At 48.4% G+C, this 26,393-nt stretch overlaps 1 protein-coding gene across 1 annotated transcript in view; it reads left to right on the forward strand.

Moving 5' to 3' along the window:
- Nucleotides 1–26,393, forward strand: part of LOC107123443 (collagen alpha-1(XI) chain-like) — a 203,520-nt gene that overhangs the window by 150,393 nt on the left and 26,734 nt on the right. The window contains exons 25-28 of the mRNA XM_015426692.1: nt 9,933–9,986; nt 11,497–11,541; nt 22,010–22,063; nt 22,596–22,640. Of these exons, the coding sequence (XP_015282178.1) occupies nt 9,933–9,986; nt 11,497–11,541; nt 22,010–22,063; nt 22,596–22,640 (198 nt within the window). The remainder of the gene's footprint in view (nt 1–9,932; nt 9,987–11,496; nt 11,542–22,009; nt 22,064–22,595; nt 22,641–26,393) is intronic.

The following is a 26,393-nucleotide window of genomic DNA, read 5'->3' on the forward strand; positions in this document are numbered from 1 at the left end:
AATGAGTTATTAAAATGCAGAATTTGCAGCCAAGAATGCCACAAGCATAGATGGCTTTAAGAGAGGATTAAATTCATGGAGGATAGCTCAGTGGCTACTAGCTATGGTGACTAAAGGCAGCCTCCATATTCAGAGATATTCAAGGTCTGGATACCAGAGCCAGGAGGCAACATCAGCGGAAAGCCTCAGCCTGTATGTCCTGTTGTTGGCCTTGCAGAGTAACTGGTTGGCCACTGTACAAGACGGAATGCTGGACTAGATGGACCACTGGTCTCATACAACAGGGTTCTTATATTAATAGAATTGCACTCTGAATCTTACATATGAATGGCAAATTTTTGGTATCTTGAGATTTTTACGTCCAACTTGCTACTTTAAGAACAGGTGTAGAAAAAAGTAGAAGTGAACTATATATATATATTTTTTTTTGGGGGGGGGGACTTTCTCAAGCGAATTCACCAAGCCCAAAGTTGCTGGCAAAAGTTTCAGTCTATTTTCTCTTCATTACATTTTTTCAGCGTTCGTAGTTAAAAATGTCTACTGATTGGAGGGATAGTGCCAAACACGGTGGCTAACACTGTTGCTCTAAAAGTAAACTGAGAAATGATGGGGCTTCTTAAAAAGCATCCCAGACATTTATGAGTAGTAGTAGTAGTAGTAGAAGAGATTGGATTTATACCCCGCCCTTCACTACCCAAAGGTGTCTCAGAGTGGCTTACAAACTCCTTTCCCTTCCCCTCCCCACAACAGGCACCCTGTGAGGTAGGTGGGCTGAGAGAGCTCTGACAGAAACTGCTCTTTTCAAGAACACCTCTGACAGAACTACGGCTTGCCCAAGGTCATCCAGCAGCTATGAGTGGAGGGGTGGGGAATCAAACCTGGTTCTCCCAGACCAGAGCCTGCTCACTTAACCACTACACCAAACTGGTAAAATTTGGAAATAATCAAAATACAAACCAAAAAGAAAAAAAAAAGAATACTTGTCAAAATCTAGAGTGAGCTCATGAAAGAAGAAGAAGAGAAGAAGAGATTGGATTTATACCCCACCCTTCTCTACCCGAAGGAGTCTCAGAGCAGTTTATAATCCCTTTCCCTTCCCCTCCCGGCAACAGACACCCTGTGAGGTAGGTGGGCTCAGAGAGCTCTCTCGATAATTGCCCTTAAGAGAACAGCTCTGAAAGAACTTATGACTGACTCAAGGTCACACCAGCAGCTGCATGTGGAGGAGTGGGGAATCAAACCCGTTTCCCCCAGATTAGAGTCTGTGTTCTTAACCACTACACCAAACTGGCTCTCAATTTGACTTCCAGAATTTTTGCATTTATTGGATTAGGGAAAAGGTTGTATGAAATCAGAATTCTGGATGTGTGCACGGATTGTATCAGTGTCGATGTGCAATCTGAAGTACACATTGAAGCTTGCACACACATGCAGCTGTGGAACCGCTGTGTGTGTGTGGAGGAGAAGATAAATAAAATATATATCCAGAGGAGCATGCATGATCCAGATGTTTCTTACATGCACCTTTTTAAAAAATGGTTTTTCAGAAATGTTTTCCTCCAGACTACCTTCAAATGGCTCTTTAAACTCTCCCAGAAATGAAAAGCATGTGGGAATATGGCATAAGAACTTTTAAAAAGAGGACATGGGTGGGGGAAAAAGCGTGCACATCAATAACATTTCCCCATCAAAAAGCCATTGTATCAAATCATTAAATTGCCTTTTGAACCCGGAGGGCTTTATAGAGATGTATGAAATACATGCCATATTTCAATCCCTCAAATCTAGGCAGTTTAATGTGAACGTTATGCAAATCGAGCACATTAAATTTCTGGGCTTCTACCAGTTGCTTTGTGTCTGTAGGGGAATGATCAGTGGAATGATTTACTTCCTGGGCCTTTTATTATTTTTAGGAAAGAGTGGGTCTTTCTTGTCTGCACAGCCCTTTCTTCGCTGAGTAACACAAGTTAGGGAGAAATGTGGCAATGGTGGAGTGGCTGTCTCAAGGACTTTGGATGACACATTTGCTTGGAGCTCCAAACTTCCTAGGTGCACATGGGCCTGATTCGGCTTGGAACTGTGGCAAGTGTGGCAAAGGGGCCTTCCCCCATGTACATTGTTTTCCCGATCTGTAGTGGTCCTGGGAAACTACTCTTCTTTCCTCCAGTAGGAAACTTAACATGTAACTATCCTTATATCATTGTCAGCCAAAAGGACTTTGCAATATGTGAATCAGCCTATCAGATGTCCCACTTTCTGTTTTTCCCAGCAATGCATGGCTGTACTAGGGTTGCCAACCTCCAGGTGGCACCTAGAGATCTGCTATTACACTTGATCTCCAGACGAGTGAGATCAGTTCCAGGTGGTGACTGGAGATCTGCTATTTACAACTGATCTCCAGATGACGGAGATCAGTTCCATTGGAGAAAATGGCTGCTTTGGAAGCTGGACTGTATGGCATTATGCCCCAAACTCTGTCCTCCCGAGGCTCCGCCCCCCCAAATCTCCAGGTATTTCCCAACCCAGAGCCGGCAACCGTAGTTCCCCTGGAGAAAACAGCTGCTTTGGAGAATGGACTCAATGTATTTATATCCTGCTGAGGCCCCTCCCCTTCCCAAACCCCATCCTCCCCAGGATCCACCCCCCAAAAAGAAAATCTCCAGGTATTTCCCAACCCAGAGGTGGCGACCCTAATCTGTACCTCTGCTGCTTAGTTACTGTGAATCAAAGGTTCCAGTCGTGAAGGGAAGCTGCTTGTTTTTCTTGAACTTTTGACAGGTGGATATTATAAACAAAGCACCATGCCTCTGCTTGTGGAGTTTAACCCTGGTGATTGGCATTTTTCTATGCTGACATGTGATTAGACTAAAAACAAAAACAAAACAGCCGTGACCCGCAGGGCTCTTTTTGTAGCAGGTACTCATTTGCATATTAGGCCACACACCCCTAATGTAGCCAATCCTCCAAGAGCTTACAGTAGCTCCTGTAAGAAGAGCTCTGTAAGCTCTTGGAGGATTGGCTACATTAGGGGTGTGTGGCCTAATATACAAAGGAGTTCCTGCTACAAAAAGAGCCCTGCGAGAGGACCTGGTATGGCACAAGGCCATGGTGCTGTTGAAGAGGGAGTTAATTCCCCTCCCCTCTCTTTGGCATTTCTCCAATCAGAAGTGTCCCCCTTTAAGACTGGCCTTTTCCCTTATTCAAAAACGAGGGTGGGGGGGACCAGCTTCTGTTTGTTTGTTTTTGACTGGGGTCACACACACTGAATAATCCACTCTCAATCAACTTTCTGTGCACTTTCCAACTGGATTTTGCCAGTTCACCCAGTAAAAGTCCAGTTGGAATGTGCACTGAAAGTGAATTGTTTAGTGTCTGTGACCGCAGCCTTTAACTGGGGAAACCCCTTCCCTAGTGCTTCAGCGCTGACCCGTATCAACCCTCCCCTGATACTTTTTTAAAAGTTAAAGCCTTTAAGCAAAAACAGCGGAGTCAAAAGTCACCCCCGTTGCATTTGTTTGGCAGACTGTGGGTGCGTCCAGACGGGCAGCCAATCCCACCATTATGCCGGCTCAAATTTGATCCCGATCTTTTAAATCCGTCCTCTCACAACCAGACATCCCCCGGGGGAATCGCCTTACCATGCGCTGCTTCCGCTGTAGATGGTCTAGATGGCGTCCACTGAAGGAGGCACGCGAGGTGGTTTTTTTTTAAAAAAAACTTTTTGCGCATGCACATAGGTGTGATATTGTAGCCTTGTTAATCCGCACATGCGCAGAATCAAGATTTTTTTAAAAATGGTGACCGTTTGGGATGGTCTGACGTCAGACCATTCCGAATTGGCACCATTTTTAAATTGTGCGCTGAGACGATCAGACAGGGTCAAATCCGCGACTGTCCCGTCGGAACTGAAAACTCCAGACTTCCGGTGGATGGCGGCACGCTGAGCAGTCGCACCTCCCGGACCTCCCGGGGGTGAAACTGCGCGCAGGCGGAAAGGGGGGGCAATGTATCGCACTCCCCCCAGGAGACTGGCGAAAGCCTCCTGGCCAAGGGACTCTTAAGAGGCTGCCTCTTCCCCAGCGCGATACTGGGGAATTGAGGCACTTCTCCGTCCTGACGGTCCCTCCGTCTGTATCCATTTGGAATTAGTGACGCTGGCCGGGACAAGTGCAGGAGATTGAGTGGTGGAAAATGAAAGTAAAAGAGGTCGGATGGCCGATAATGAACGTGAGTCGGATGGAAGCGATTTGTTAAACTAAAAAGAAAGCTCCCCCCAAACCCCACGGATTAGAGGGCAAAGCGAGTGGGGGAGGGGCCCCTCCCAGGCGCAAAAACTGTAAGCGAGATCGAGGGGGGGGGGAGCAGAAGCAAAGCGGCAAAAACTGCTGGAAAGACTTACCAAGGCATGCATGAGCGGTTGAGGGTAAATTCAGAGACTTTTAAAAGTTGGGCGAAAGTAAACAATCGAAAAAGATGGCGGGGAAGAGGACGGAGAAGGAGAAGCTTTCAAAAACAAAAGGAGCTGAGAGTCCAAGACCGGAAGGAACCACCGAGTTGGCTAAAACGATGGCAGAGTCCCTGCACCCCCTGCTGGAGCAGATGACTAACCTCCAGGAGCAGCTGTCAAAAATGAATTAATATATATCTACCCAGCAGACACAACTCAACGATACACTTAAAATCCTGGACCAAACAACAGAGAGAGTGAAAGAGGTTGATGCCACTACACAAAAGGTGAAGAAGAAGGTGTATAAATTGGAAAAGAAGCAAAACTCAACAGAAGGACAACTTTTACAAATACAAATGGAAAAAGCAAATCTGGTTCTTCGCTTCCAGGGTGTCTCAGAGAGCAAAGGAGAGAATCTGAAGCAAATGATGAGTGAAGCATTAGCCCCAGTGACAGATTTAAAGGCGGACTATCTTATGAATGAAATGGATGTGGTCTATAGGTCCTATTCCATATACATAAAGAAGAATAATCTGCCTGGGGAAATTGTGGTGAGATTCTCAAAGAGGCATGTAAGGGATTGTATCCTGAGAGCGACGGCGGGGACACCCTTGAGCATTGAGGACAAGACTATTCGGATTCTGAAAGACATTCCATTTGAAATAAGACAATGGAGAAAGAAGCATAAAGATTAAATCCTTTTTCTTCAAACTAATGCAATTGGATACAGATAGTTATACCCAGAGGACGTGACCTTTAAACTCCAGGAAAAGAAAGAAAAGATTGACTCTGTTTCAAAAGCACGAGACTTTTTGAGAGCCAAGCGGGGTGAGCCAGGGGAGGTGGATAAAGAAGAAAAGGATAGTAAGTCCAGTGGCGAGCTGGACTCGGGGTCCTCTGGAGAGGACTCTTCTGTCGGAGAAGGGTGCAGCGGCTCCTAAAAGTCCTTACAAACTGTGGAAGAGACAAGATAAGAACAAATGAGGGTTGAAAGACTCTGAATGGAATTCTGATAAATAAGATATTTTAACATGGAGGTGCTGAGGGAATCTTTCCTAACAGTTAAACTTAAGATTTAAAAGATATAAGAGCATGACTGACTAAGTTCATAAAATGTAGCGTTTAAACGGATGGCATAATATGTAAGCTATTATGAAGATCTCCTCTCTCGGGCTTTTAGTTAGTAGTGGTTATCTTTACTTTCTCCCTAAATGTAGTACCACTCCCTTTTTTCATTGTAGTTTGTAGTCCATATATAAAATGCAATAATAAAAAAAAATCCCCTCCGGGGGGCCAAAAAAAAAAAAAAAGGATCTGAAAACTCCAGATTTTAACTAGTACCTTTTTAGTACGGCTCTGAAGCACACAAAAATGGGATGCTCACGGAAGATGGATGTTTCCCAGATGTTGATGTCTGGACATTACATTTTAATCCATGAGGCACTCATACCTCGCGTGGATCTAAAGAGCCGTCTGAATACACCCTATATGAAGATGTGGCTCAGCATCTAGGGCTACCAACCTCCAGGTAGTGACTGGAGATCTCCTGGGATTACAACTGATCTCCAGGTGATAGAGATCAGCTTACCTGGAGAAATGGTTGCTTTGGAAGGTGGACTCTGTGGCACCATACACCACTGAGGTCCCTTCCCTCCCCAAACTCCACCCTCCTCAGGCTCCATTCCCCAAATCTCCAGGTATTTCTCAACCTGGAACTGGCAACCCTGTCAACATCTTTCACCTTCCAGGATGTTTTTACCTCCACGGAGTAAATAATCTCCTCCAGGTAAAGCCATTTACAGTTGCCTGTCTGTAAATGGAAAAAATACCTAAGGCAATTAAAACCCCCACAACAATCTACTGTTTTTGACATGCCGGTGATTTTTTAAAATACCAGGCACTGTAAAATGTTGCGATGAATAATGCCCCGTGGGTTTTTGCAGTGGAAGACTAGTCCAGGGGAAGGTTATCATGAAGTGTTAACAGAAGTCTGTAATGGCTTCATAGGAGAACATTTACTTCACCACAGAAGTAGAAAAATAACCCCATGAATAGCAAAAATATTTGTGATTAATGATGATAGATATTTGAAACAGGTTCTGGGTGCTTCAAAAAGCCATGGGTGCTGTGGGGAAAAAAAAGAATTCTGCCGCCACAAATGTAATTGTTGGGGGTAGAGAGGGCATTTTCCTATCCCAAGATACATTTGAATTTGGCTTGGGGTAGTGAATATATCCTAAATACCATTTGCACATCTTTTTTCATGCTCCTCTCATAACCTGTTTGGTGCATCAGCTCATGGATCCCCAACACCACATACAATTTGTTCAACAGTCATCAGATACCACACGTTCAGTCCAGGGACGTACGCATGAAGGCATGTCCTCCTGAGTTCAGTGAGACTTGTACCCTAGCAAATGAGCATAGAGTTACAGTTTTACAGCTAATTCTTATCACATTTCACCAAAAACAAAGCCCAGTTTCCTCAAATGAGTAAGCTTAATCATTAAATTCTAAACTCTTAGCCTTTAGCTCACAGGAATATATGGAACAAGCAGCGACCCCCAAGATACTTGCAAGGACTGGGAACCCCCTTCTTTTCTCCTGCCTATATGTGTCCAACTCCAGCACAGTTACCTCTGGGGCTGGCAGGGGGAGAGGAAGTTTGCATTCCTTCTTCCCCACTCACTCACAGCATTAGCACAGAGGCTGCTGCATGCACAAGAGCAGACAACTGCTTTCTGTTTTGGGTGTTTGTTTGTTTTTTAAACTTCTTTTTTATTAGATTTTTCTGCACACTGGCTGAGTCTCCCAACTTTGGAGAAAAAAAATCTGCTTTCTTTCAAGGTGGCTCTGAACTGCAGATTTAAGTATCCGCAGATGAGGCCATGTTTGGTATCAGGTCTACTGATACTGCAAAGAGGACTGTAATTCACACACACGAAATAAAATGTGGGGTAAGTGAGGCTATTCCTTCTGGAGGAATTTGACCCACAGTTGCGTGATGTGGGTGAGTCGGTTTTGGGTTTTTTTGCCGTTTTCGATGCACTTAAACAAGGTATCGATAAATTGCACCTCCCCACCGAGGGTTCCCGATGGAGTGTGCGATGATGTGCATACTGAGAAGGGGGAAGAAACCAACAGCACGGAATCGGGATGGCCTGATCAGACTGTCCTGACAACATGAGAGCGCGCTGGAGCGATCAGATAGGGGAAAGTCCATCCATGGCCCGTAGCAACCCGTTTGCTACCGGACTTTCCCCAGTGCTTGTTTACTCCGCTTCTGTGGTGGAGCAAGATGGATTGCTGACAGCTGCAGATGTTTGTGTCTGATTGCGCCCTTTAAATCTGCCCGGCATTTGCGCCTATGTCGGAGCTAATTGTGCATATGATCACAGCCAATGTACTTATTAGGTTGTTGGTCCCACTGAATTCGATGGGGTTTACTTCTGAGTAAATAAAGTCCCTTCTACCAACAAGAAAACACAGAATTACCATGTCGCTAAAATCCAATTTTCTACCATGTCAGTCCAACACCCTTGTCAGCTGCATAGCAGGCAGTGCTGTAAGCAAGGGTCTCTCCCCCCCAGACATCTCCCTGTGCCTTTATTTTTACTGCTGATTCAGGTGAGGCAGAGCACATTTTCATGGCCATCAAATCCTGTAACTCCCCCCCCCCATGTGAGCATGTCTTCCTATGGGCTTCAGCCTTCACGTCGTTTTATAAATGTGTTTATTTATTTAAAACATGCATATGCTGCCTTTCCACCCAAATAAAATCCCGAGATGGAGAACAAGGCACTGAAATAATCAAACATTAAAAGCATTTAAATATATATAAATTATACTGTTCCCTATTCCCTGTTGCAAGCAATTTTAATTTCATTTCAACCTTTTTAAATAGACCCAGCCCTAGTGCACAGCATAAAAGAGAAAGTTGCCTTGCAAAAAGCGGTCCCATCTGCAAAAGAACAACCAAATGCAGCCCAATCCACAAACCAGTTGTTTTATTTTGATTTTGGTAAATTATTTCTAAAGGAACCACAACATGAACCAAATAGAGTTGCCAACCAACCAACCAGAATTCTGATTGGCCTGACCAAAATAATATCCTCTTGACCACCTGTGGTCTTAACTGAAGGATGTTAATGCAGAGGATAATCAAATTGATCCAGCGGTCTCCTGCGCGCTTTCATAGACTGCGTCCATGTATTAGCATATCACATAGGGGAAGGACAGGCATTCTTGCATTTATACTGTGGCACATCAGTTTGTGCTGTGAAGACTGTAAGGTGGAGTTTGTTAAATCAAGATAGAAACAACTCAGCATGGGGGAAAAACTGAATTAAATCAAGCTTCCTATTTTGTAATTCATATATCTCCTCAGCAAAAAGTGCATGCTGATTGGTTGCTGTAAAAATGAGTGCAGTGCTGGTTAGCAACTTAAATGTAGCCTTTCGACTATCTGGGAGCATAATCCAAAACCTTCACTTCTGCAACACACACACACACACACCATTTTTACATTACAGAATTATATCTCTTTAGAGACCAGGAAGACAGTTGTGAAACAATGGGTTTCTGTTTGGCTGTTTTGGAATAATACTTTAGGCCTAATGACTTGTCTTTTAGAGGAGGGCCAGGACAGAGCTAAGGGTATTGCAGCCCCTTAAATCAATAGACTTAACTATGTATGTTTTGCTGGGCCTCAGGGCTTAAAAACTTTTAGAGGCAAAGGCCAACAAAGGATTGGACAGAAACTGTTTCTCTAGGGTATGAGAAGTAAAGAATGATCATGCTGTTTGGTTAGCAATCACAAATTCTCGGAATTTGCTGAAATGAATGAATGAATGACCGGATGTGCTTGTGCAGGTTCTTGTAGATAGTTCTTGGCTGGCATGCAGATTTTTTTGATATTAGGCAAAATGCTACTGAGCTACTCCTCCCAGCCAATGTAGAAGAGAAAGACAACAGATTGGATTTATACCCCCACCTTTCACTACCTGAAGGAGTCTCAGAGGGGCTTACAATCTCCTTTCCCTTCCCCTCCGCACAACAGACACCCTGCGAGGTAGGTGGGGCTGAGAGAGCTCTTTTGAGGACTGCTCTTGAGAGAACAGCTCTGAGAGAACTTGTAAGTGACCTAAAGTCACACCAGCTGGCTGCATGTGAAGGAGTGGGGACGCAAACCTGGTTCTCCCAGATTAGAGTCTGCACTCCTAACCACTACGCCAAACTGGCTCTCAGGATTACCGCCACCTCAACCAGCTAAAAACTGCCTGCTGGGGGTGGGTGGGTGGGAATTCAGCTGGAGAAGGATCCAGGCTTCCTTTTCAAAGCATTCCACGGTCCACTCTTATAATTCATGTCCCCTGCAGCAGTTTTTCATTACCATGGCACCAGTGAGTGTGTACGTGCTTTCTTCCCTTTCTGTGTGTCGTATTCTTTAGGTATCTTTACTGACTGCAGGATTTTCTGTCCTCAGGGCATACAGGGTGAGCCTGGTCCGCCAGGACAACAGGGAAACCCTGGAGCTCAGGTATGTGTTTAGCTCTCTGTTTTGTGCGTGTGTTTTTTTGTATGAGAGAGAAAATGTTGGAGAGGAACAAAAGGGCTTAGGGGTCAGAGAGTAAAGACAGACTACTATGAAAACAGAGCTCCCAATACATGCCAAGGTGTGATGATGTGAGTCTGGCTAATTCCTGACTTCCCTGTAAAATGACAGGCATGGGTATTGTTAAACTGAATGCTGGCCTATGGGTTCTCCTCCCCCCCAGGTTTCAGATAGGCTGTCCACTCTGTAATGTTAAAAGCACAGTATGAACACTCACATTATCTGTTTATCATTGTTTGAGTCCAGTGGAACCTTTAACGCCAACAAAGTTTAATTCTGGGTATAAGCTTTCATGTGCATGTATAGAAGAAAGAAGAAGAAGAGAAGAAGAGATTGGATTTATACCCCGCCCTTCACTCAGAGTCTCAGAGCAGCTTACAAATGCCTTTCCCTTTCCCTCCCCACAACAGACCCACTGTGAGGTAGGTGGGGCTGAGAGAGCTCTTTCAAGAACTGCCCTTTCAAGGACAGCTCTTGTCAGAACTATGGCTTGCCCAAGGTCATCCAGCAGCTGCAAGTGAAGGAGTGGGGAATCAAACCCGGTTCTCCCAGATTAGAGTCCACACACTTAACCACTATACCAAACTGGCTCTTCGGATACACATGCACACAAAAACGTATATCAAGAATTAAACTTTGTTGGTCTTAAAGATGCCTAGGGTTGCCAGGTCCTTACCTTCTGCTGGTGGGGGTGCCAGCCTGCTCTCCTGGTCCTTCTGGCGCAAGGTGACATCATTGTGCTGAGCATGTCAGGCATGGTGGGGCTCTTTGGGGGCGGGGTTCCCCCACCAGCCAGCTGGCCAGTGGTGGATTGGGCCCTCCAAAGTCAGGGGGAAATCCACCCCCATTGGGGGGATGGCAACCAATGCTCCCTCTAAGCTGTGGAGTCTTTTGAGCAAAAATTCCACTTTGTGAGCTACTGGCCTTAAAGTTGTGAGCGAGCGATTTGGCTATGGCATGAATTAGTCTGCTCTGGAGCCATCCTTCCTGAGCTAAGACAAAAACCTGTGAGCTGGAGGCCAAAAAACTGTGAGCTAGCTCACATTAACTCAGCTTAGAGGGAACACTGAATTGGCAACCCTAAACGTGCCACTGGACTCATAGGTTGTTCTGTTGCCCCAGACCAGCAAGGCTGCCCACCTGAATCTGTTTATCATTGTGTAAGATTTCCCTTAAGTCAGTTTTTAAAGTACAAAGTTAGTTATGGGAGGGGGGAGTCCTTTATGACATCATGAGAGTCAGCCAATCCATGATAGGCACACTTGGCTTGTGTTTGACGCTTCCAGCACTTGTTTCTGTCACACCTTGAGCCTGGAGAAGAAGAGGTATGCTGGAAGTGAATGCTGTGAGGGTGCTTCCAAAGTGCTCTTACTACTCTTGGCCAGAGAATGTGCTGTTTTTCCCTGATCCCAGCTGATCCATCTCTTTCTCATAGGGTCTACCTGGTCCTCAAGGTCCTGTCGGGCTTCCAGGCAACAAGGTGAGCTGGAGCAAGGGAAATGTCTAACCTACCCTGAACCTGGCATAAAACTGTAGGTTCATCTGGGATGGTGGGGGGGGGGCAGTATTGAGGAGGTCTGCCATGGCTTGTGCTAGCTGTCCTATAGCAGGGCGTGGTGGTCGCTAACAGAGCAATCCTGCACTGAATTACACTTTTCTATGTTAGCAGAATTTAAATATGCAAAGGAAGTGGTGTGTTGACTGTTTATAGATAAAAATGACTAGGGCCCCGGTCACACGGGCCGGATATTGCGGGGGGGGGGGGAGGCGTGGCTGTTTGCCCCGCAGGGAAATAACGCGCGACTGCACGATCAGACGTCCCCTCGTGGTCCCGTCGAGGTCCCGTGGTTAGGGGGGAGGTGCCGATCACACGAAGCGCTAAAGAAGCGGCGCGGCGCGGCAAATGGGGTTGTGTTTTGTTTTGTTTTAACCTGAAGTATGCGCATGCCTTGTTGGGTGCTTGTGCGTATCCCTGGAGACTTCGGGGGGGGGAAAAACCTTTTCGCAATGGGGCATGGGCGGGCGCTGGATGCCACCGGAAACGCGATCAGACGCCCGCCCTTGCCCCGCGGTTTCCGGAAACTAGTACCTCCGAGGTACTAGTTTTTTTGCCGTGCATCTTCGGCGGGAAGCCTCGGTTGAGCCACGGGAGCTCTACGCTTCCCAGATGTGGAGATGAGTTCGCGCCCGGAAAATCCGCCTATCTTCTGTCTCTCTAGCGTGGCTAATGTGGGGCCTAGGTTTATTAAAGAAGAATGTATCTCCAGCTTCTGGGTTCAGTGTGGCAGAACTTGGAATGACTCTTGCAGTCGTTCAGAGACAATAAAACATTTCTGAACTTTTCAATTAACATCACATAACAGAAGCACAGAACTTAGTAACACAACAAAGCAGTGATCTTTTAAAGTCCAATCCATTAACTTCTCCCTTCTTCACAGCCTGCCACCCCCCAAAGTCCATCCTTTTCCTCTTGTTGGTGGGTCAAGAAGTCCCTTGCTGAACACGCTGGGCACCAGCTTCCAAAATGAGGCTCCCAGTCGAACCCCCACTAGATGACACAGCTCTTAATCAAGGTGTTCAGAGCCTACGGTTAAGGTTCAAGGTCCCCAGCAAGGCAATCTGGCTTCCCTCTTCAGCTTTCCACAAGTTTTACACCCTTCTGCATCTAGAGGCTCGACCCTTTCCTGGCTCATTCTATTCCCAGCAAAAACAAACTGTTATAGAACACAGAAGACAGAACCTTAACTGTCTAGCCCAGGACAGCAGCTGGTAAGCTCCGAGTTGGTGTATCCTCACTGCAAGGCCCCATGGGATGCGAGGGGGGCGCAAAGGAAAACCCGTATGGGTGGACTGGACAGCCATCAGTGCAGCACTGTGTAGATGCTCCCACGCTGCTTAACTGCTGCAGAGGAGGTTGTTCCACCATGCTGAAGCCACAATTGGAGTGGCTCCCCCCACCCCCCTGAAGCAGTCTCCTGTTTCCTCCCTTGCATTAGTTGCTTGCGGGCCGCATAGGAGACCTAGACAGGCCAGTTCCGGCCCCTGGGCCTTATGTTTGACACCCCATGTCTAGCCTAACTGCTGTGAGAGGAACAACAATGAGGAAGCTCTGCAGGAAGGTGACGTCTCCAGAAGAGCCAATCAGGAGGCAGGAAGGACACAGTTTGAAATTGTGGGCAGCCCCTAATCTAGCCATCCTAGCTACCAGTCCTTCAGCTGACAGCTGTCCCTTTGTAGGCTGATCTTCAGATCTTCTTCATAAGGCTGCACGATAGACCTTGCATATTCCAGTATTCTAAGCCCATTAAAGATATTGAGCGTAGAAGGATGTAACTGTGCTGAGAACTGCACTGTAAGTAGTTCCTGGAGATACCCAGTTACAAAACCAGACTGCCAGTGTGGTATAGTGGTTAGAGTCTTGGATTGCAGTCAGGGAGGACCCAGGCTCGAATCCGCCACTGTACCATGAAAGCTTGCCGGGTGACCTTGGGCCAGTCACTCTATCTCAGCTTAACCTATATCATAGGGTCGTTCTTGTAAGGATAACACAGAGGAAGGGAGAAAGATGTTGTAAGCCGGTTTGAGATCCCAGTGGTGAGGAAAGTCACATATAAATATCTAAATAAATATCTAAATAAATATCTAATAAATTTTAAAAAGCAATGATTGTTTCAACAAAGATTTGCCCGTTGTCGATCATCTGTGTTTTAATGGATAAAAAGGAGATTATTGGAGCTCAAGACTGTCTGGGAAGCCTAATCTGTCAGCCCAGACATGCTACTACTGCAGCACACATTTCCTAAGCTCCAGCTCCGAATGAGCTGAAATTCAAATAATACTTTCTATTATTATTTGTGCCTTGAATTTAAAACAGCATAACAAACACACCGTGGCAGCTCACAGGACGTTAAAACCTAAATAAAATAACATTCCAGCAGTATGAATGTTAAAGCCACCATGACCCAATAACTTATAAAACAGCCATCAAAGAGACAAAACGGAAAAAGCCATAAAACCGGTTCAGCAGCAACAGATAAAAGAGTACGGGATCCTGCAGTAAATCTTTGCTGATGGAATGAATTTCCATCAGTGGAACAGGAGTGCCTCACTCCCCCCCCCCGCACTACAGCTCAAAATGCCCCCCCAAATACTGCTTGGATAAGGGACTCCCAGAAATAGCCTGTGGAGAGGAGGGGCTGCGGCACAGTGGAAGAGCCTCTGCTTGGCATGCAGAAGGTCCCAAGTTCAATCCTCAGCATCTCCAGTTAAAGTATAAGGTAGCAGGTGGTGTGAAAGACCTCCACCTGAGACCCTGGCACTGCCAGTCTAAGTAGATAATACTGACCTTGATGGACTAATGGTCTGATTCAGTATAAGGCAGATACATATGTGTTCATGCACATGTACACATAAGCCTGAAGGGGTGTCACAGGTAGTGATTGGGGAGGCTCTCCATAGACTGCCACCACTCTGGTACGGGCAGGTCCCGTAGCTACAGTGGGGCATCTCGGGGCAAGGCCCCCTCCCCTGGCTTACCATCCGGGCCTCCTGACTTCCCATCCAGCTGGTTTATTTTATTTTTGTTGCGTGCCACAGTTGCACCGGGCCGTTGCCCTGCCCTGCCTACCAGCAGTATACCTCTGGCTGGCTGAGGGCAAGGCACACCACAGGGCACATCTGCTCCCTACTCCAGCTCTCTGTCTCGCACACACTTAAAAAAAACCTTTTACTCTCTTGTCGCTCCTGACACAGTGCCCCCCCCCGACTTATTTAAATGCCCACTGAAGTAAAAAAAAAATCCTGGCTACGGCCCTGGGTACGGGCAGGGGTCGTTTTGTAGAAAAAGAGCTAGGGGAACTCATTAGCATAACTCATTAGCATATGCCACACACCCTGACATCACCGGAAGTGTGTCATAAGGCCACACCCATGGAAGCCCCGCGAAGGCCCTCCCTGGCCCCAGGCAGGCAGGGGTGGGGAGAGGCAGGGAGGAAGCAACTTACCCTCCCTCTTCTCCTGCCTCCTCCTAGCTAATTGAGGGCCGGAAGCGGGGCGGCCGGAAGCAGGGGGCGGGGCTTCATCATGTGCCCCGCCCCCTGTACCTCACCCAGGGGAACTGCGATCCCCCGCGATCCCCCCCAAAATGACCTCTGGGTACGGGTCTCCTCGGGAGGCCCAGAGCACCCACCTGACCCCTAATATCCATTCTTTCCCAATAGAGTGTACTTTACATGTGACCGAATGAGGTGTGAGGACCCAGGCAGGAATAACAAATAATTTTAATGTCAGCTGGTTTTCAAATAATTTGTAGAATAATGAGAACAGTAAATGTATGTAAGCAAACAAATAAAAGGGCCCTAACGCGTCTATCTAGACCAGGGGTGGCCAAACTGCAGCTCGGGAGCCGCATGCGGCTCTTTCACAGTCTGATTTAATATTAATAAAAAAGCAAATTTGCATATTTTCCAATAAAAATCTGTGTGTAATATATTGTTCGTGTCCTGCAGCTCTCAAACATCTGATGTTTGTTCTGTGTGGCTGTTACGTTAAGCAGGTTTGGCCCCCCCTGATCTAGACTGTTCCTAGCTCTCTCTTGGTGTTTGGCCTGAAACTGACTCATCTAGGGTTGCCAAGTCCAATTTTCTTCCCGGCGGGGGAGCCTTGCTGGGTTCCGAGAGCCATTCTTTGATGTGTGTGCGCGCATGCAAAGCGCGCGCGCGCCACCAGCACGTCACTGGAAGTGACGCGCAATGTCAATCACGTTGAAGGTGTGGCCCCGATCGTCGGAGGGAAAACCATAGAGTTTTACCTCCGACGATCGGGGCCATGCTCCCAACGTGATTGACGTGGTTGCGTCACCTCTGGTGACGCAGCCATACTGCGCTTCGGGGGGCGGAGTTCCCCCCAGGGCCCGATTCCATGGCGGCGGAAATCGGGCCTCCGAAGCAGGGGCTTACCCGCCCCCCGCCCCCACTTGGTAGCCCTAGACTCATCCCTTCTGGTTGAGGGATCTCTCCATCAGCAGCAGCCTCTCTGTAATGTATTGAAATGATTACATGAATCACCTCATAGGACTCCCCTGTTAAGCTTCGAGCCAGACCAGGGCTCCTCTGAGCGAACTTCCTATTGGTCGCTTCGTAACAGCGACCAATCAGAACGATACCATTCCCTAGGAGGGAAAGACTCCCATTGGTCCTTAACTAAGCAATCTCATTGGTTGTTAATTGTAAATAGGCGTGGCTACATTAGCCCGGTTATGTTTAAAAGGAGCATAAGCTCCCACTGTTTTCTGTTCTGGTTTCTTACTGAGTTAGTGCTTGCTCGTTACTTCCAATAAAGCTGAATCACTTGCTGAATCACTCTAAGAGTCCTTTGTTAGCGCGATCTAACAATTGGCGACGAAGGTGGGATGTTAGAGCAGGTAGGCAGCCCTGCGGACATCCACACTTCGGACTCGGAAGAAAGCGAGCAGAGCACAGCAGCCGATCCGGCGGAGGCGCCACCAGCTCCGGTGCCCAAGTCTCCCACGATGGCTGGAAGCCAGAAGTTCGAGTGCTTCGAACCCTCCTCAGAAGACTGGGACTCCTACCTGTCCAGGTTCGAGTTCCATCTGGAGACACACGACATTACAGACGAGGCCAAGAAACGGGCGTGCCTCCTGAGTTCCTGCGGGAAGGGGACCTTCGACATAGCCAGGTCGTTGGTGGCCCCAACTGATATAAAGACTGTCACCTACGCTGACATCACGGAGAAGCTTAAGGCTCACTATTCTCCACAACCGTCGGAGATCGCCTGCCGGCACGCTTTTTACAAGCGGAACCAGGCCGGAGGCGAGACCATCGCAGATTTCGTGGCGGCCCTTCGCAAAGCCGCACGGCCATGTAATTTCCACAACGTGGAGGAAGCCCTCAGAGACCGTCTCGTCTGCGGTCTCAAAGATGAAAGGCTGCAACAGAGGCTGTTCGCCCGCACCACCCTGACCTGGGCAGTGGCCTACGAAGAGGCCGTGGCCGCGGAAGCAGCGGAGAAGTCCACGAAGGAGGTCCGCCAGCGGGTGGCAGAGCCCAGTATACACGCTCAACGAGACAGCGAGGGCGAAGACGCGGATGATGACGTCAACGCGGTTCGAGGCAAGCGGACCCCAGCGAAGACTACCAACGTCAAGCCTTGCTCCGGTTGTGGCGGGAAACACCAGCGCGACTCCTGTTGGGCTCGTGATGTCGACTGCAGAGCGTGTGGGCGGCGTGGTCATCTGGCCAGAGTCTGCAGATCAGCAAAGAAGGATCCCTCAACTAACAACCGGTCAGCGCAGAGGGGCACTCCAGTCAGCACCCAAGGCAAGACCCGTTCCTCAGCATCGGAAGCAAGCTGCCAGTTGACGGCGACCTTGTCGAGCGCATCGGCCGTAAATCGCACCAGCAGCCAGGGCAAGATCACCGTGACTCCACTCCTCGACGGCCGACCCTGTACAATGGAGGTGGACTCAGGATCGTCCGTGACGGTGATTTCTGCCGCGTCCTGGCGCCAGTTGTTCCCGAACCGAAGCCGGCGGCGGCTCCAGCCTGCGGGAACCAGAGTGTCCGACTTCCAGGGCAACCGAATTCCCTTGGCCGGACGGGACTCTGTTACTGTTGAGTATAAGGGGAAATGTGTTAAACTGTCATTCCTGATTGCAGAGGGAGACCGGGTTAACCTGCTAGGGTTAGATTGGTTTGAGCCATTGGGCATTGGTATTTCTGGGATTAACAGGATGTCTGAAAATAAATGGGGCATGCTGTACGACCTGTTCCCTGATGTATTTGCCGAAGGGTTGGGGAGGTACAAGGGCCCCCCGGTTGCGTTTGACTTAGATCCGTCAGTCAAACCTATTAGGTTGAAGTATCGGAAAGTACCTGTGTCTCTCAAACATAAGGTGGAAAAAGAGATTGACAAACTAGTTGAGCAAGGGGTTTTAGAGCCAGTACCATACAGCAAATGGGAGACCCCGATCGTAACCCCTGTCAAATCAGATGGGTCCATACGACTATGCGCCGATTACAAATGTACGATTAACAAGGCGCTGCAGCAACATTCGTACCCGGTCCCGGTAATAAGCCACATTTTGGCTTCCCTGGGGGGTGGCAAGATTTTCGCCAAATTTGACCTGGCCCAGGCATACCAGCAGTTGCCTGTCACCCCGGAGGCTGCCGAGGCCCAAACAATTGTAACCCACCAAGGGGCTTTTAAAGTGAACAGGCTGCAATTCGGGGTCAACGTAGCACCTGGGATTTTTCAGGGCCTCATGGAACGTCTACTAAGGGGGGTACCTGGCACAGTGCCCTATTTTGACGACGTGCTGATTGCGGGCGGGTCTGAACAGGAACTACTGGACCGGGTTAAAGAGGTCCTCAGGCGTTTTCAAAATGCCGGTCTCAGAGTTAAGCGCTCAAAATGCACGCTCGGGGTGGAAAGTGTGGACTTCCTGGGGTTTCGCATTGACGCAGAGGGAGTCCACCCCACGGATGAGAAGGTATCTGCAATCCAAAACGCCCCCAGGCCGGTGAGTAAGAAGGAGCTCCAATCCTTTTTAGGACTCCTGAATTTTTATCATGCGTTTTTACCGCATAAGGCATCAGTGGCGGCCCCTTTGCACGCGCTTTTGCACAAGGAGGCAAAATGGAAGTGGGGGCAGGCCGAGGAAAAGGCTTTTGTGGGAGTCAAGGAGCTGCTGACATCTAATGCCGTACTCACGCATTATGATGAACACAAGCTCCTGGTGTTAGCTGCTGACGCTTCACCTTTTGGAGTAGGCGCAGTTTTAAGCCATCTGATGCCTGATGGGAGCGAAGCGCCTATCGCTTTTTATTCTAGATCACTATCTGCGGCAGAGCGGAACTATGCCCAGATAGACAAGGAGGGTCTGGCGTTGGTAGCGGCTGTCAAAAAGTTCCATGATTTTATTTTTGGCAGACGATTTTTGCTGGTCACTGACCACAAGCCGCTACTGGGGATTTTTGCGCCCGATAAGCAATTGCCAAACATCATGTCCCCACGCATGCTTAGATGGGCGATATTTTTGCAGGCTTATGATTTTGACTTAGAGCACCGGCCTGGGAAAGCGATTGGGCATGCGGATGCCCTCAGCCGGTGCCCGGTGCCGGACATTGGCGCAGACCCTGCCCCCGCCTGTGAGGTCTTGGCAATTGAGGAGCTTCCTCGACCCCCGGTATCATCCAGGGACATTGCAGCACACACGGCCAAGGATAGCGTGCTGTCCCGAGTATTAAACTGGGTTTGGAGGGGGTGGCCGGTTGGAAGCGTTGAACCGGAGTTCGGCCCTTACAAAAGCCGTCAAAATGAACTATCCATTTCTAAGGGCTGTGTATTATGGGGGAACAGGGTGGTGGTTCCTGACAAACTCAGGACGAGAGTGTTAGAGTCGCTGCACGAGGGTCACCCCGGTATGGTACACACCAAAGCGTTGGCCAGAGGGTATGTCTGGTGGCCGGGGCTGGACAAAGAGATCGAAGAATGGGTACGAGGGTGTCCCAAATGCCAGCAAGTCAGACCCGATCCCCCACAAGCTACACCCCAAGGCTGGGAGTCATCTGGTAAACCCTGGGCCAGATTGCATATAGATTTTGCTGGCCCTCTCCAAGGGCAAATGTTCCTAATTGTGGTGGACGCTATGTCCAAATGGCTGGAGGTCGTGCATATGAAATCGACCACATCACTTGCTGTGATCCATGCGCTCCGCCGACTTTTTGCCACCCACGGGTTGCCTGACGTCATCGTCAGTGACAACGGGCCTCAATTTGTGTCTGAGGAATTTAGGCTCTTCCTCACGAGTAATGGCATACGCCAAATGACTTCGGCCCCTTTCCATCCGGCATCTAATGGCCAAGCCGAACGGATGGTCAGGACGGCCAAAGAGGCCCTGGGTAAAATGGACGAAGGGGACTGGAGCCAGAGGCTGGGCTCCTTTCTTTTGCTGCAGCACACCACCCCCTGTAGTGCTACAGGCCGTAGTCCGGCCGAATTGTTAATGGGGCGGAGACTCACGACCCGTTTGAACCGAATGCACCCAGACCTCACTGAAGAGCAATCCGAGCGTACCACGGCGCAACCGAAGGTGCGCATGTTTGAAAAAGGGGACAAGGTTTTCGCACGAAATTATGCAAACGGGCACTTATGGCTTCCTGGGGTTATATCCGACTCTGTGGGTACTCGAATGTATGTGGTGCAGTTAGCTGACGGTCGAATATGGCGGCGCCACATAGATCAGTTAAGGAGACGTTGGGCTAGGGACAGCGCTGACTCTCCGACGGCTGAATCCCCTGATGTCGAGTGGACACCCCCAGAGCAGGCGGTGAGTACCGAAAGGCCCGGTACTGTCCCCGAGTCAGGGCAGAACCCTGTGTGCGGGGCTGAAATCCCAGTCGAGTCTGTGCCTGATCCAGGCTGTAGTGAACCCCACTCTGACCCACAACCTTGTCTGCCCGTGGAGCCTGCACCGCTCCGCAGGTCCCAGCGTTCGCGGCAAATGCCGACTTATCTGAAGGACTATGAGTGTAAATACTGTTGGAATAACTGATGTACAAAGGTTGATTGCATGTTTGTAAATAATAAAACAATTGGGATGATGGCTTAACTTAGGGGGGAGGAATTGTAATGTATTGAAATGATTACATGAATCACCTCATAGGACTCCCCTGTTAAGCTTCGAGCCAGACCAGGGCTCCTCTGAGCGAACTTCCTATTGGTCGCTTCGTAACAGCGACCAATCAGAACGATACCATTCCCTAGGAGGGAAAGACTCCCATTGGTCTTTATTCTAGCAATCTCATTGGTTGTTATTTGTAAATAGGCGTGGCTACATTAGCCCGGTTATGTTTAAAAGGAGCATAAGCTCCCACTGTTTTCTGTTCTGGTTTCTTACTGAGTTAGTGCTTGCTCGTTACTTCCAATAAAGCTGAATCACTTGCTGAATCACTGTACGAGTCCTTTGTTAGCGCGATCTAACACTCTCCACAGCTCTACTCCCTAGGAGCGAACCATCTCCCTTTTTGGGCAAGGCCTTTTATCCCTTCTTCCCAGGCACCACCCCCTACTCCTCTACTGGTGCAGGTTTTCCCTCCAGATCCCCTGCTAACTAATCACAGGGTCCAAAGGGGGTCTGGAAAATGTAGGCCCTATAGCTACTCTAGTACAGGCTTCCCCGGGGCCACTAGGCCTCACTATGCAGGCCTAGGCTCATGACAAAGGGTCAAAGGTCTACAGCATGATGGTAGGAACCTCTGACAACCCCCTTCCATGAGTAGAATTTTAACACAGGATCCAACCCTAGAGTTCCCATAAGGCAGTCAAGCAAAGGTGAGGCAGAATAAATAAGCCTTGACAGCCTTTCTAAAGACTGCCAGGGAGGTAGTTCGTTGAGCCTCCTGAGGGAGGGAATACGATAATCTTGGTGCCACCATTGAAAAGGCTCTGTCAGATGATGCCACCTGACAAATGGATGGGGTGCTAAGTAAGGCCTTGCTAGAAAAAAAAATCTCAGGATCTAGGCCAGTTCTGCTGATTCTAGGGATGCCAGCCCCCAGGTGGGACCTCAGGATCCCCCAGAATTACGCCTCCCCTCCAGACTACAGAGGCCAATTCTCCTGAAGAAAATGGATGCTTTGGAGGGTGGACTCTATGGCATCTTACCCCACTGATGTCCCTGTCCTCCCCAGGCTCCATCCCCAAATCTCCAGGAGTTTCCCAACCAGAATTTGCCAACCCTCCCCCCTCCCAATCCCCTGCCAGTGGCTGGGGGGACCTGGCAACCCTAGCTGATCCTATATATTTTTAATTAATTAATTAAAAACATTTTAAGCTGCCTTTCCACCCAAGTCTTCAAGACAGCAAACCATCAAAAACAACTTATACACACAAAAAGCTGAGCATTCCTTTTTTAAATTTTTTGTCAGGGTCCACATGGAAAACCAGGAATTCCAGGACTGGCTGGTGTGGATGGACCCCCGGTAAGTATGAGACCTGTTAGAGAAGACCTATTACTTGAGATGATTTTGGATTTCTCAGCCATGCTGTTCCAACTTGAAAGGGCTCATTTTGATTTTGGCATCTCTTGCACGTGAATCAAACACGTGCTGCTTTCTTTTCATACCGCCTTCTTCACATCATCTTAAACCGCACATGTTAGTAGCCTGTCTGTAAAGGAGCAATACATGTATATGATATGTACAAGTGATGTATGTTGTAAGTAGAAATATGTAATGATGTGTAAAAACCCTAGGGCACAAGGACACAGTACCAATGAGTCTACAAAATGAGCAATGAAATGCAGGGAATCAAAGCTGATGGCAAGAGTCTAAACAAATATAAAAAGAAACAAAATGAGAAACATTTGTGTTTCCCCATCAGTCACCTGCCTGTGGAGTAGCTGTAAGAAATGGAAGAATGATAGGTTTACTTTTTCATTTTATTTCTTTCTGGAGGCAACATTTTTCCAGACAGGTGCATCCTTCAGCCATGTATCTTTGTATTGCTTTTCAGGGTCACCCAGGAAGAGAAGGACCACCTGGGGAGAAAGGAGCCCAGGTAAGCCTGAGCCAGAAGAGCATGGTAAAGAGAGAGCTAAAGACCATAAGCTGCAGATGTGATCTCCCCTCCCCACCCATGATAAAAACTCAGAAGTGAAGTGCAAATTGGGATAAACCAATCCATCAACTGATGGCATCTGCAATGGGGTTCGCACCCATTTGCGTCATATACAACATGTCTCTTCCCCTAAACCAATAGTAGCTTTCCATGACTTCAGGGGATCGGGAAGTGCTTCATGAATCATAGAATCATAGAGTTGGAAGGGACTTGCAGGGTCATCTAATCCAACCCCCTGCACAATGCAGGAAATTCACGAATACCTCCCCCTCCACACCCACAGTGACCGCTGTTCCACACCCATGAGGCATTACCTTTGTGTCTGCAGGGAGTGTGTTCAGAAACACCTACCTCCATCATAGAATGATGCTTGGCTTGCAACCTGCCAGCATTTTAGCACTTGCCCCAGCACTCCATGGTGGCCATTTTGTGATGACGCCCATTCTCAGGTTTCCAAATGTGGCCACAGGGGTAAGATTGGGGACCCTGAGTTTGGGTGATTATCCACCAAAGCAGTTTGCACTATCAAGAGGCACAGGCCCAGAGTTCAGATTTAGCCTTTCAATCTGATATTGTCACAATTTGTTCACTGATTTTTTTATATATGGATAATCTGAATTATACAGTGATCTAATTTGGAAATATCTGGATACTTGCGAGTAGAGCCTGGGAGTAGGGATGGGCATGTTTGTCATCAGGGGTCGTTTCGTAGAAAAAGAGCTAGGGGAACTCATTAGCATAACTCATTAGCATATGCCACACCCCCTGACATCACCGGAAGTGTGTCATAACGCCACACACCCCGCCCCCAACGGTCCCGGCCGCTGCTGCCAGCCTTGCAGCTCCACTGCCGAGCCCCATGAGGGGCCCGGCGGTGGACCTGCAAGGCCGGCGGGAGTGCAAGGAAGCCCCACGAAGGCCCTCCCTGGCCCCAGGCAGGCAGGGGTGGGGAGAGGCAGGGAGGAAGCAACTTACCCTCCCTCTTCTCCTGCCTCCTCCTGGCTGAATGAGGGCTGGAAGCGGGGCGGCCGGAAGCAGGGGGCGGGGCTTCATCATGTGCCCCGAGGCGACCCCCCCCGACCCCCCCCCCCCGAAATGACCTCTGTTTGTCATGAATTTGGCTGGTTCATGGTTCGCAAAGCAATGTTCGCAAACTGAAGAATGGCCATGAACTTCCGCGAATTTAAACTTTACATGGCTCACAAACCAATACAAATTGGGTCGATTCGCGAACCAACCTCCGTTTGTACGGGTTCGTGATTCGATTCGTGGTTCAGCCACGAACCACAAACTGAACCGCAAAAATGAGGTTCGTTTCCGTCCCTACCTGGGAGAGTGGTGTTTAGTGAGGTTTAGAGGGTGTAGCGGCATGCAGAGTGATCAGACTGTCGCACTCCAGTATCTCCTGCCGGTTTTCTTTCCTCCTGTGTTTTTTTCCCCCTGACTTGATTTGTGGTGATTTTTCCCCTCCCAACTTAAAATGTAATTGCAGAACCAGGCATCCCATGTGGACTGTAAAAGCTCTCCTGTGGCTTCCTGGGGCAACTGTCTTTTTAAAGTGCTTCTCTGTTCTATCTAATTAGTTACTTCCTGTTCTCTACCATTTAGTCCCTCAGTGCTCATGAATAAATGGTTAATTACCAGCTGCTGTTGGAAGAGGAAGGTTAAGGCCTGCATGTTGTTGTTTTTCCACTTTACAGCAAGCCCAGGCATAGATTTTCTTTCTTTTTTTAATTATAGCTATTTTGTAATCACATTATTACAACAATAAATAATATTTTTTTAAAGTACATTTATGGCTTTTTGCAAAAAAATAAAAAAATGATCCTTTTCCCCTAACAGCTGATGACTAAGTGTGCCTGAATATTGTAAAAAAGGGCTTGCTTGAAGAGTGCAAGAAATAGTGTGTGCGTTTGCTAAAGGAACCAAAGGCGAAATCTAGGATGAGCAGGAGTTTTGCAGAAGGAGGCTTACTTCTGAGCAATGTTCCCTCTAAGCTATGGAGCCCTGTGAGCAAGAATTCTACTTTGTGAGCTACTAGCATTAAAGTTGTGAGCAGGTGATTTGGCTACTGCATAAATTAGTTTAATCTGGAGCTAACCTTCCTGAGCTAAGACAAAAATGAGTGAGCCAGAGGCTAAAAAACTGTGAGCTAGCTCACACTAACTCAGCTTAGAGGGAACACTGCTTCTGAGTAGACCTATATTGGGCTCTTGTCCTTTGGGGTGGGCATCACCAGCATTTCTAAAGAAATACAGTGCTGTGTTAAATGTTGCGTAGAACCCTTGTTTGCTTGCTACTTGTGAAAAAAAAGGGATCCTTCGGCAGCACAAAAAGTATGTGACCTGGTCCCGTCCTTGGCCAGAAGACAAAGCAGTAGATAGCCACATTGGTCCATGGCACAATCAGAAAACAGAAGCCATGTATTAAGACCAACAAAAATAACACAACACCCTGGGCACATTTTTGAGTTATCCAGAGCTCTCCATCAGGCTGGATATTAGAAAGTAAGAAAAATGGGGGGGGGGGTTGTCTTTATGCTGTGGTGATGAGCCCCCCCCCATCTTGTGTAGGATGCTTTGTTGATTTCCGTGGGTGCAGGGTGTAGCTCGCATGTCCCAAGTTTTGCCCATGACTGTCTAGGAGTAGCAGCAAAATACACAAAAAAAGACTGTATTTTCCATTGGACGGCATTCATTTTTGCTTAATCCTGCTTAGGGTTGCCAACTTACTTTTTGCTGGGAGCGGGGGGCTCCTGGCCGGCGTCCTCTTTGTGCGCGCGCGCCCTGCGCGCGTCACCTGGAAGTGACGTCACACGCAAAGAGTTTTCCCCTCAAATGGCGACGCCCCGCCCCCAGCGTGTGACGTGACTTCCGGGTGACGCGCGGGGGTGGGTTTTCCCCCGGGCCCCGATTCCGCGGGAGCGGGAATCGGGGCTCGAAACCGGGGGGAATTCCGCCCCCCGGGGGGATTTGGGACCCCTAATCCTGCTGGGGGTGCGATCTGTTTCCCACAGAGAAAGAGGCAGCACAATCTCAGCCTGAAGACCCCCCCCCCCAATTTTACAATGTTCCCTCTAAGCTGTGTGGAGTCTTATGAGCAAAAATCCTACTTTGTGAGCTACTGGCATTAAAGTTGTGAGCGATTTGGCTGATGCGTAAATTAGTTCGCTCGGGAGGCCATCGTTCCTGAGCTAAGACAAAAATGCGTGAGCCGGAGGCTAACAAACCATGAGCTAGCTCACACTAACTCAGCTTAGAGGGAACACTGCACACACACACACACACACACACACACACACACATACCATTTGTTTTCTTGCTTTTGAACGTCTAGCCTGATGAAGAATTCTGGAGAACCTGAAAGACTGCACAGTGTGCTGTTGCTTAGATGGAAGTGATCCGGCCACCCTGTGGCTTTTCTTGATGAAGGAGGCAGTGAACGGAGCCCAGAATGTCCTTTTCCTCATGCCAGTGGTCATATGACAACAGGCAGCTGGAACTAGGGTTGCCGACAGGCCTGGAGAGAAATGCCCTGTCTTATTTAATAGAGGCTTAATGTATGGGAAAGATTGAAGGTCAAAGAAGACGGGGACGGCAAAGGATGAGATGGTTAGACAGGGTCATCGATGCAACGAGCATGAAGTTGAGCAAACTTCAGAGGACGGCGGAAGACCGGAAGGCTTGGCATGAT

This window comes from Gekko japonicus, unplaced genomic scaffold (genome assembly GCF_001447785.1).
Source record: "Gekko japonicus isolate JY-2015 unplaced genomic scaffold, Gekko_japonicus_V1.1 scaffold2569, whole genome shotgun sequence".
In the NCBI taxonomy this organism is placed as follows: Eukaryota; Metazoa; Chordata; class Lepidosauria; order Squamata; family Gekkonidae; genus Gekko; species Gekko japonicus.